The sequence below is a fragment of the Echinops telfairi genome, unplaced genomic scaffold (assembly GCF_000313985.2).
Source record: "Echinops telfairi isolate 266 unplaced genomic scaffold, ASM31398v2 ScPeMD7_9;HRSCAF=40, whole genome shotgun sequence".
Lineage (NCBI taxonomy): Eukaryota > Metazoa > Chordata > Mammalia > Afrosoricida > Tenrecidae > Echinops > Echinops telfairi.
This window is the reverse complement of record NW_022103906.1, coordinates 91,438,186-91,449,909: the sequence shown is the minus strand read 5'-3', so window position 1 is coordinate 91,449,909 and position 11,724 is coordinate 91,438,186. Positions and strand designations below refer to the sequence as shown.

The 11,724-nt window shown below is 41.4% G+C and overlaps 1 protein-coding gene across 1 annotated transcript in view; it reads right to left on the bottom strand.

Moving 5' to 3' along the window:
• Window positions 1-11,724, bottom strand: part of NBAS (NBAS subunit of NRZ tethering complex) — a gene marked incomplete at its 5' end in the record, with an annotated part of 394,305 nt that overhangs the window by 80,556 nt on the left and 302,025 nt on the right. The window contains one exon of the mRNA XM_045286598.1: window positions 9,500-9,834. Coding sequence (XP_045142533.1) covers window positions 9,500-9,834 — 335 coding nt within the window. The remainder of the gene's footprint in view (window positions 1-9,499; window positions 9,835-11,724) is intronic.

Below are 11,724 nucleotides of genomic sequence, written 5' to 3'. Positions count from 1 at the left end.
GAGGAGGAGGAGGGATAAGTTATGTTACACTGAAGGGATAGCAATGAATGAGATGGAATAGAAGCTGTGTGAGTTGTTGAATGTTAAACTAACGATGTGCTCTGTAAACTTCACCCAAGTCACAATGCAAAGTTAAAAAAAGAAAAGAAGTACGAAGGCCCTGGAAACCCTATGTGGCTCTTCCACACTGTCATATATGCTGACTCTGAATCAGTGTCAATTTGAGGGAAGCTGAGAGCAACATGTCGATATTCGTGTGTAGCTTAGATGACTATGACGGACTGCTAGAAATGTGACCTTCCCTTGTGGCTAGTCGTGCAGTGATGAGCTGTTCAAGCGGCCCACGCTCTCCCAGTCTTAGGCTCCCATTCTAAGTAGCCAGTAGTGTGTGGATTCCTTATAGCCTGAAGGAACCAAAGTATCACGGAATTCTTAAGGCATGGGGTCTCTTGCCTGGGAAAGACAAAAGTGTAAATGCCTTTCCTTTAGTCTCCACTTGCCCCCATTGCCAACCACATGTGCAATGCTACACTTGTACCCCGGGACAGGCAGAGACTGACACTCATTATCTGTGAACTACTGAAGAAACCCCAGTGGCACTGGTGGCTATGTGCGGACTTGTTAATGACAAGGTGAACATATTGATTGAACCCATCAGCTGCTTCCAGGGAAAAAAAGGAGGTCTTCTTGATCCATTTCTCACCATTTTCACACCAGAACCCTAATCCACAGTATCCCCATCTTTTGCTTGGCTAACTCCAATGGTCTCAGTGGCCCTCTTCCTTCGACCATTATCTCCTCCATTAGTTTCAACATAGCAGGCAAGCAAGCAATCGTGTTACAATGTTAGGTCAGAGCAAAACTCCTGAATGGCTTCACATTCATGCAAGTCTTTATACAAGTCCTAATCCTTTCTACCCCCGTGCTTGTTCAAAGGGAGATGAACCGGAAACACTTGCTGATGAAGATCCGGGATTGTGCAACCTTCAGTATGGATTATAACTCAATGGAAAGAAGACCAAGATCCTTACAACTGGACCAACAGGTAGCATCATGGCAAAACAGAAAATGAGTTGTCCGTGATTTTGTCTTGCTTGGATTCACAATCAATGCTCATGGAAGAAGCAGTCAAAAGATCAAAAGACACATTGCTTGGGCAAATATGATGAATAAGATAGGATATGCTTATCTAACTAAACTCTCACCTTGGAAAACTGGACACTGTAGTCCTTAGAAGCAAAGACATTCAAGTTCGGGAATTGAAGGACAGTATTTACAACTCTAATAACAGGCGGGCTAGCTGAAGGTTAGGAGAATAGTATACATCACTCATTTTGAAATTGTTGCAATAATTATTCGGTATTAACAAAAATGCCCAGAATACACACAGATATTAAATATTTAACTATTCCTTCTTATGCACTCACACAGCATTTACTAATACTCAGGTTGTGCTGTCTGTGCCCCGAGTCAATTTTCAGCTCACAGGTTGTGCCCTGAGTCAATTTTCAACTCAGCCACCCCAGAGAGCACAGCAGAATTGCTCCCGATGGGTTCTAGACTGTAATCCTTGCAAGAGCAGAGCACCAGGTCATTTTCCCTGTGAAGCTACTATCTCCATTGAAACCGCCAACCATTCAGTCAGCAGGTTTGTGGCCCAGGTCCCTTTACTTCTCAAGCCGCACTCTGGGTATGACTTAGCTTGCTGTATAATCTTTTACTGCCCCCAGCAAGCTCTGAGCTTCTCATAGGCAAGAACCGTGGCTGTTTCTGATTTGCTTCCTGCCCCTAGCCCAGTGACAACGGAGCGGCACTCAAATAAGCATTTCCAGAATGTACTGGGAATGACCACGACTCATTCATTCAGAATCAAAGGTGTCAAGTGAGAAATAATAAACTCCAAGGAGAGATCAACAGGCAAAAAGCTATTTTTTAAAATTAGGAGTATTAGTCATCTTGTACCCCTAAGTAATCAAGGTATACTACATTGATAGAGAAGTTCTTTATATGATTTTAAAATAGCAACAAAGATCACAATATAATTTAAGGAGGAACAAAAAAGGGCGAAAGCAGGAAATATGTCACCCTCTGCTTCAGAACAAAGATGAAAAATCAAACCGCCGCCTATCAGTGCATGCTGACTCACAGGGGCGCTAACGGCACCAGAAACCCTCTCAGACTGTGACCCCCCAAGAGCAGACTCACGGAGGTTTCTCCTCCAGAAAACCACCAGCCTCTCAGTCAGGCGCTTTAGCACCTGTCCCAGCGGGGCTCCTTCTCCATTGTGAATAGGACCTTAAAAAACATAGTGTCTTCTAAGACAACTAAAAAATTATGAAGATAATTGGAGGGTTCCTACAGTGTGAACTCTAACCTTACACACGCAAAAGGAATATGGCTTAATGTGCATCTCAGGAACTAAATGTAGATGCATTTGGCCTATTAGCCTCGAAGTAGCTTGATGTCCCTAGGTGGTGAACACAGTTTGAGCTCACCTGGTAACCCAGAGGGTTGTGACCGGAAGCCACTCAGCACGAGTACTTGCTTGTCGTGCACGGCTGTGTACAGACTGTGGCCAAGAAAACCCAACGAGCAGTTCGACCTTGCAAGACAAGATGGAATCATGCAATGCCAACAGGTTTGTTTGAAAAGTGAAAATGTGATAGCTTACATATAAACGAAAATCGATTTATTTATAGATTTACAAAAATGTGTGTGTACAAGAGTACATTTCAGCTGTGAGTTAAATTGCCAGTGTTATTATTGTTTTTCCGTTTGTTTCAATTATACAGATGTCTAAACATTTATTCTTTTTAGGAGAATGACAGGCAAAATGTTCCCCTCAGATGTTTAGGTTGAATCCCTGAAATCTGTGAATATGTTACCTTCCACTGCAAAGAGAGGTTGCAGATGTGATGAAAGGCGCAGACCCGGATAATGCGGGGAGTATACTCGATGTTCCAGGTAGACTACAATCTAATCACATGAATCCTTACCAAAAAATGGAGAACCATTTCTGGTTTGGGTCAGAGAGCGGGAGGTGAAGACAAGAGGATCAAGAGATGCAGCATGCTGGTTTTGAAGATAAGGGAGTCAGAAGCTATGGAATGAGAGCGGGCTCCGGACACTGGAAAAGGCAAGTGACTGGATTCTCCCCTAGAGCTTCCAAAGAGGAATGCATCCCTCTTGGCACCTTGAAACCCCTTTCTGACTGGAACCTCCAGCACTCTAACAAAATAGATCCATGGTGAGCAATGCCGAGGGGGAACTACGAATTAACCCTGACGCTCAAGCTCAGAGATGTATAGCCCCTGGAAAGGTCACATGTTCATCATCTAGACCTTAATCGTCCAAGAGTCAAGGTTTAAAGAGAGTCCTTTAGAAACTGCTCCCCTGCTTCAAGCATCTTCTCCTTTCATGGGCTTTTCTCCCAAGGCACTCCCTTCTAAGCCTAATTAGCATTATAAGGTGGACACATCAGTTAAAAATGATAAAAGCTAAATTTGACAGACAAGATAAAATATATTGAATAGTTCATCAGTTCAAAGTGTGGTATAATGACATTCTATCTTGCATTTTCAAATTATTTATAACACTTCTATAAAGTTGATTAAAAGTATTTGAAAAATTGAAATTATAAGAATCCTTTATGCATACATCAAAAATATATCTCTATTATCCTGACTTATATGGGTATGGTTTCAGAAATAATTATCTATAACAATGGTCCAGATTATCATATATATGATATTATGATAATGACACTGGTCTACAGTTTGTGGTTTTTCCACTGTGTCCTCGAGTTGGTACTGATGCTGAAACAGTACTGACTGTTCAAATTGCCAGGGCCTTCACAGAAAGAAAGGAGTGGCAACAACTGTATGGAGTCACTGTAATTTTCATTGTTGTTTCTACTCAAGAATGTGCTCTAGGAGCAGGATTCTTTGTTACATCTCATCTGTAGAGTGCACATCATTTCTACATTCTCTGTGAGAAAATAGGAAGTGTACATAAAGTACACTACTGCATACAGAAAAATGATAGGGATAAAACATTTGTGCATTTAGTGCAGTGGTTCTCAACCTGTGGGTCGTGACCCCTTTGGGGATCTGGCGACCCTTTCACTGGGGTCACCCAATTCATAATAGTAGCAAAATGACAGTGATGAAGTAGCAAAGAAAATGATTCTATGGTTGGGGTCCCCACAACACGAGGAGCTGCATGAAAGGTTGAGAAGCACCGCTTTAGCGAACTGTGAGCAGAGGTAGCTGATTTCCACGTACAGCGCCGTGTTTGCTTGCCAGAACAATGGACAGCCAAACCACGGCTATTCAGACTTGGATATTTGGCAGAGACCTCCTCCAAGGTGAACACTGTCAGCTGTCATTTCAATGAAAACTTCGCCAAGTCTTTGATCCCACTGCTAAAATGCAAGTTTCCACAGAAACAATTAGTTTTAGAAAACCTGTCAATACCACAGTGAGTCTGATAGCAACCCACTACTTAAATATTTAGGAAAAAACATTTGATAAAATGTTTTCTCAGATTAATAAATGTGATTTGTTGACATGATAACAAGATGTATCAACATTTGAAAGGGCTGAGTAACTCTGCAGAGCAATTTTTCAAAAGGAAAATAAAACACTAATACATTCTACGACAAAATCATACATATAAGAGATCATTGAATATGCAATGTTGGTCAAAAGACTTTATAATGTAATAGGGAAGCAAAAATTCAATAGCATCCCCCAAGATTCCAAAATATACCCAGTCTTTAAGAATCTATTACTTGCTGAGTTTTGGTGAACTATCAAAGACAATTACCCGAAACTACTTAAAAGCAGTATTAAAATAGCTTCTTATTCCTTTTCAACTTTTTATCTGCCAGAAGTTGGATTTTCTTCATTTACTTTAAACAAAACAATAGCAGATTAAATGCAAGAGCAAGCAGGAGCCCTCAGTGTGCTCTATTAAGAAAGGCATGTAAACACTGCCATTCTTCTTACTTTTGCTTGTTTTGTTTTGGAAATGTAGCTGTTTGGGTTTTACCCCCACTAAATCATACTTAGACTACGTAAAATGGATCTACTATTATTCTTTTGATTAATTAATGATTTATGATTTCTTGGTTTTAATTTCTAATATGAAAATGATTAATAGATATATCATGTACATGGAAAAGTTCTTAAATAGATTCAATAACTTTGAAGACTGCTGAGGTACTCAAAAAGGGAAACAATCTTCACGGCCTCTCATCCATGATAATAACTAAACAACTCTTTAAGGAGTAGCTACTTCATTGCAATACACTTGGAACTGGGAAATTTGAAATAAATGACTCCATCCCTGAGTTTGAAGACTTTCTAGTTTAAGAGGAAGAGTGCTTTCCCATTATAATAATTTAAAATTAATTTTCCTGGGAAGACTCATATTCTTACAGGCATGGCTTTTACATCTTGCTATCTACTATGACAACATCATGACACATGGCATACATGAATGCCTTTTAATGCCTACTTTCATCCCATCGGATGCACTTGATTTCTTCATCAAAAAGTATACTAACGACATACAATTTCAAGTTAAGGAGCACTGAGCAAGACAGTTCTAGCAACTTTTGTAATTCTGTGATGACGTGGGATTTTTAAAGAAGATTATTGGCAAATTAAGGATACCATAAGTGAGAGGTGCATTTTCCCATCACCGCAGATGTAGTTATACCATTGACAGAAAGCAAGCAGGGGGCCAACATTACATGTGTCCCATCCCCCCAACCCCACCCACCGCATCCCCCGCCTTTGTAACTACTTAACTGAAGGAGCAAAAAGGTTTTTTTTGTTTTGTTTGTTTTTTATCTGCGTTTCAGCTCTTTCACCATTTTCTTAAATTTCTAACCTGCTGACTCACTCTCTGTCTCTTCTACAAAAATCTTTCTCTGATTGCTGGAGTGAAAAGCAATAGAACTTTAACTTGACTGAGAAAACCATTTAGATTTACTGGAAATTTATTTTAAAGGACTTTATCATGTGTCCTTTTATAAATTCAGCACTTCAAATAGCATGCAAATTCAATCTGTCTCCATGACATGACACTTTGCAAAGATGTCCCCGGAAGGAATTCCTACGGCTTCTGGTTTTGCAAAAGGTGCCTGAATACTCCCAGATAAGTGCCTTCTCGAGGACACATGTTGGGGGAATATTCTTCCCTGCATTCAAAAACGTGAACAATGGCTTATTGTTCCTGTTACAATGCCTAAAATGGGCTTACAAGCTCTTTCTAAAAGTTTGGTTCTGAATTAAATGTAGATACACATTTGAAAACTACAGGCTGGATGAACAGTACCCTTACTTTACATTTGTAACGTCATGTACAAGCTGTGTGAACATCTGGTGTTTTGCAAATTTGGGAAAATGCAGCTGCATTTCCCTTTCCAAATGTGTCCTCTGACATGTATTTCAGTGAGTTTCAGGTTCTCTACAGGACAGTGTGATGTGATTTCAAAGATGCAGGCCACCTAAAGTTTAAGTTTTTCTCTCCAAATGCAAAATTAAGAGCTTGTCAATTAATAACACAAGAAAAAATATCAACTGAGATTAAAAATGTGAAATTAATTTTAAATGCATTTCTCACATCACTGTAACCTATCTGACTCAGCAGAAATGACCTTTGATATAATTTATAATAAAATTACATCTATGTTTAGGTTTATGTCACCTGAGCTACGTGAAAGCAATGCATTAATCAACTTAAATTCTATTGGGTCAGCTATGTATTTTTCCTCAGAAGGAACAGCGTACTATGTACATATACAAAACACAAATATTTGTGTGATGTATTTTTAGGTTAGTGAACATCTTGAAAGTACATGATTGAGAAACCAATGTGGTAAGCAGGTGTTACAAACCAATTTCGAATATTGTAAATAAGAATGAAAACTCTGAGAGGAATCAATGCCCCATTCTTAGAGTTAAATACGGATGAATATTTGTTGGAAAGTCTAAATGGCCCATCTAGCCCTACATACAAGCTGCCAATAACCACACGGCCTTGGTGGTGGACAAGGCTCAGTTGCTGCCCTCACATAAAATGTTGGAAGCGTCCCTGAGCAGGAGGAGAAAGGTACCTCAGAATGAACACTCCTCAAGTGGCCGTGCTGGCGCCAGGCCTTCCCTGGACCCTTCAGCCACTTCAGCTCTACCGCCGTCTGCTCAGATTCCACACTCGACTGTCTGCAGCGTCTTCTTTCCATAGCCTTCCTTCTAATCCAATTACTCTGGCGGTTTGAAAGCTCACGAAAAGCCACTTTGATTCTATGAAAGACCTACATCGTTACCTTACTCTTACTAACTGAAAGAAATCACAAGAGGATTTTTGATTTTGTAAATACAGATCGCCGACTCCCCTTTTTCAATAGTATAAATATTAACTATACACATGGACCTCACCAGATGGGACACACAGCAATCAAACTGATGAGATGTGTGGGAAGAGATACCGGATCTGCAACGGCTCCAGCCCAACAAGGCCGGGAGCAGACTGTGGAACAGACCATCCCTGGCTCACCTGCAAGTTCAGGTTGAAGCTGAAGAAAATTAAAACAAGTCCACAAGAACCAAAATACAACCTTGAATGTATCCCACCAGAATTAAAAGACCACCTCATGAACATATTTGATGTGTTTACCACTAATGACCAAAGCAAAAAAAAAATGTGATTGACATCAAGAACATTAAAAGGTCATTAAAAAGATAGGAATGAAAGAAAGGACCAAAGTGGATGTCATAAGAGACCCTAAAACTTGCCTTTGATTGGAGAGCAGCTAAAGCAAATGAAGGAAATGATGAAGCAAAGGAGCTCAATAGGAAATCTCAAAAGACCACTTGAGCAGATAAAGCAAGTCATTACAATGAAATTGTGAAAACCGGGAATTAGAAAACGAAGAGGGAAGAACATGTTCAGGACAAACCAAATGAAAAGGCAAGACATTCATAAGATACCCACCTGGGTATCAGAAAAGAAGTAATCCTGGTTTTGCCCGAGCCAAAGAAAAGTGACCGCACAGGACAATATTACTATCACAAACGCAGTAAAATTCTGCTCGAGTAAAGACGGGTTGCAACAGCGCGTCAATAGAGAACAACATGAGATCCAGAAGAGGGTTTGGAGCCAGGGGTTTCACTGGTGATGTCACACGATCTTGGCTGCCAACAGAGAATACCCAAGAATGACTACTTGTTTTTATCAATTAGGCAAAGGTATTTGACTTTGTGGACCATAACAAACGATGGATAACATTGTGAATGATGGGCAGTCCAGCGTAGTCCACTGTTCTCAAACCTATACAAAGATCTAGAGGCAGTTGTTCAAACAAAACGAGGGACATTATTGTCGGGTTTAAAATCAGGAAAGGTGTGAGTCAGGGCTGTACCCTGTCACCGTACTTAGTCAATCGGCCTGAGGAGGCCACATTGCAAGAAGCCTGCATATGTGAAGAACGTCCATAAGGACTGGAGGACGGCTCAGGGCAGCCTGCGAGGTACAGGTACCCAAACCTTGCTTTTGCTGGAAATCAAAAGGACTTGAAGCATTTATTGATGAAGATCACAAACTACCATCTTCGAAAGAGATTACAACCCTGTGTAAAGAAAATCAAAATCTTCACAACGGCTCACTGGACAACAACAGGAAGATGAACAAAGACCGAAGTTGTCAAGGACTTCATTTTACTTGTATCCACCATCATGGAATCACAAAGCAGTTGTCATGAAATGAAAGGCCGAACAATACTGGACGAATCTGCCACACAAAATCCCTCTCCAGTGTTAATGAAGAAAGATGGCACCTGGAGGACTGAGGTAGGTTCACCTCACCCAACGCAAGGCGTCTTCACTTGTCTCCTACATGCGAAAGCTGGGCAGTGAAGGAAAAAGAAACGATATTTGCTGCATGTGAATGATGGTGCTGACAATACTGAAAACACCACAGACTGCCTGAAAAGAAGCCAATCGGTCTCGGAGGAAGTACATCCACAATGTCCAGTAGAAGAGAGGAGGGCAAGATCCTCCCATTGACTTCAGGCGTGCTACCAGTCCTGGGAAGAGGAAACCATGGCTCACCGAGTGGAGAGTCAGTAGAAAAGAGAAAGACCCTCAACGACACAGGGCTGCAAAATGGGCTCAAAGTTAGCAACCACTCCGAGGATGCTGCAGACTCAGGCAGTGCGCCAGGTCAACGGGAGTTGGAGCTGACTGGATGGCGCTGAACAACTGCATCAGATGTAAAAAAGAGAAAGCAATCATCGGACTTAGAGAGACACATAGTTCACAGGATTTTCCAACAAAAACATCTTATGCTTCACACAAAAAATAAAACACCAAACTTAAGTAGTAAATCCCCACTTAAAAAAAGAAACTGAAAACAAAAATCTACAAAATTTAAGAGCTATTTCCATTTCTTCTCAGGAATTCAATCTACTTCAAGCCATCTCTTTGGTTACCTTGTCCACAGCTTTTGGAGAAAATGTAATTGCATCAACCACAGTGATCAGGTCAGCGGGGTGGAGTCGGTCAAAGTACTTCATGCAGACATCATAGGCATGAAGCCACTCGGGTGAGGAGTCGGGGACTTGTTTAATGAGGTGAGGGTCTCCAGTCCAGAACAACTTCTGTAGCCAGATGGTGTACAGAGAGCTTGGGGAGAGCATTCGTCCATCCTTTCCAGGGATTTTGGGAACAAGTTTGGAAATAGATAAAATGTTTTGACTTGAAAGAACTGGCTCCAATGCTTCAAGAGGACTTGTGTTGTCATCTGTCAGCTTTTTGTAATTAAGACCTATTGGAAAGAAAGAAAAACAAATGAGTAGAGACGTATTCCATTTCCTGACATAACCACACTCAAGCTTCCATGCACACATAGCATTTTGAAAGGTTGAATGAAAACCATTTCTAGACTGTGAGTTAAAAGATGTGAGAATCTGTGCCGGACTGCACCTCAACCTGCTGGGCAACCCAACTCAACTTGGGGGCCTGCGATGGGGGTGGCGACATTTCCTCGACTCTCCAGACACCTCCCAGCAGCACCTGGGTTGTCACGAGACTGCAGTGTATTCACTTTATCTGCTCGATTCACTTGAAAGCAGGCGCTGGGTCACGCTCCTATGTTCCCCACCGAGCCCAGTGTCTAACGGGGCTCCTTGGGGAAAGAGAAACTTTTGCAAGTGTTATGAATAGCAAATACATCTAGATTCGAAAGGGTTTTTATAAATTATAAAGTATCATATGTATTTTAGAAGTATTAATGTGTATAGTTTCTTAGCTATGAGCATCAAGATGCATAGAAACCAATCTAAAGATTTCTAAAATTTATTTAAGATCCAGACACTCTTATTTCAAGGTTTACAAACACATAAGCTTCCCTTAAGTGAAATTCTGTTAAATTACCTTAATCTTGTCTGTTTATAGATAAAATATACTAATAGAATGGAGTTCTGAGAGGTATACTCAGTTGCTAAGCCAAAGGTGGGAGGTCCCTTGAGAGAAATGCCTGTTGATCTACTTGTGAAAAGTAATCAATGAAAACTGTAAGGAGTGCAGTTCTATTCTGACACGTGTCGGCTCCACATAACTGGCAATTGACTTCACAGGAACTGTTTTTTAAGAACATCACGATTGATAAAATGGAGAGTCAGTGAAAAAGAAGAAAATCCTCAACAAAGTGAAGGGCACAGTGGCTACCACAATGGGGTCCCTCAGCGGTGACTGTGAGGATGGCCCGGGACCAGGCGGCGGTGTGAGCTGGTGTACCCAGGGGGCACTCTGAGTCGCAGTCTACTCGATGGCATCTAACAGCAATAGGGGGAAAACAGTTAAGAGTAGTTGTAAAAACATTTAGATTTTGTGTATAAAAAACAGAAACTTCGGATTTTGGTTAGTTAACCGTATCTTAGGTCCCACCACAGTCTGTCGGTCTGTTGTACTGTGCTGGCTTGTGTGTTGCTGGGATGCTGGAAGCGATGTCACGGGTATTTCAAATGGCAGCAGGGTCCCTCAAAGTGGACAGGTTTCAGAGGGGCTTCCAGACTAGGGGCAGACCATGAAGCTGGACTCGGCTCCTCACTTGAGAGGGAGGAGCCACTGAAAACCTCATGTCCGACACTGAGGGCCTAATGAGTGGAAGCAAACATTTTGGGAGACAGTGCCACAGGATGAGCCTCATGGGAACGAAGGCACTTGAAATGTGACCGAGGAGGAGCAGATTTCGAAAGCTGGAGTCTACCATGGCGATGTGAGGAATGGAGCCTGTAGGAATGGAGCCTTCCGGATCTTTATTGGCTGATGGGGAGCAATTCAAAGGAATGTGAAACAGCGGCAAAAATCTGTTACCGAGTGAAAGGTGCAATGTGTGAAGTATGAATGTAGGAAAATTGTAAGTGGTGAAAAATGAAATGGAAAGCATAATGATTGATGATCTAGGCATCAATGAGCTGAAATGGCCTGGTACTGGTCATTTTGAATCAGATAACTATATGACTTATTTTGCTAGGAATAGCACAATCATGAGGAATGGCATGGCATTCATTGTTAAAAAGGCCATTGCACCTCCCCTGAGAAGAATGTATCTCAAATGATGGCACTGAATCCGCAGCTTCGGGAGAAGGATATATCTGACCAGAGCACACAGGAACAGATGACGGGGGAGGAGGAGAGACTGGAGCACATCCTG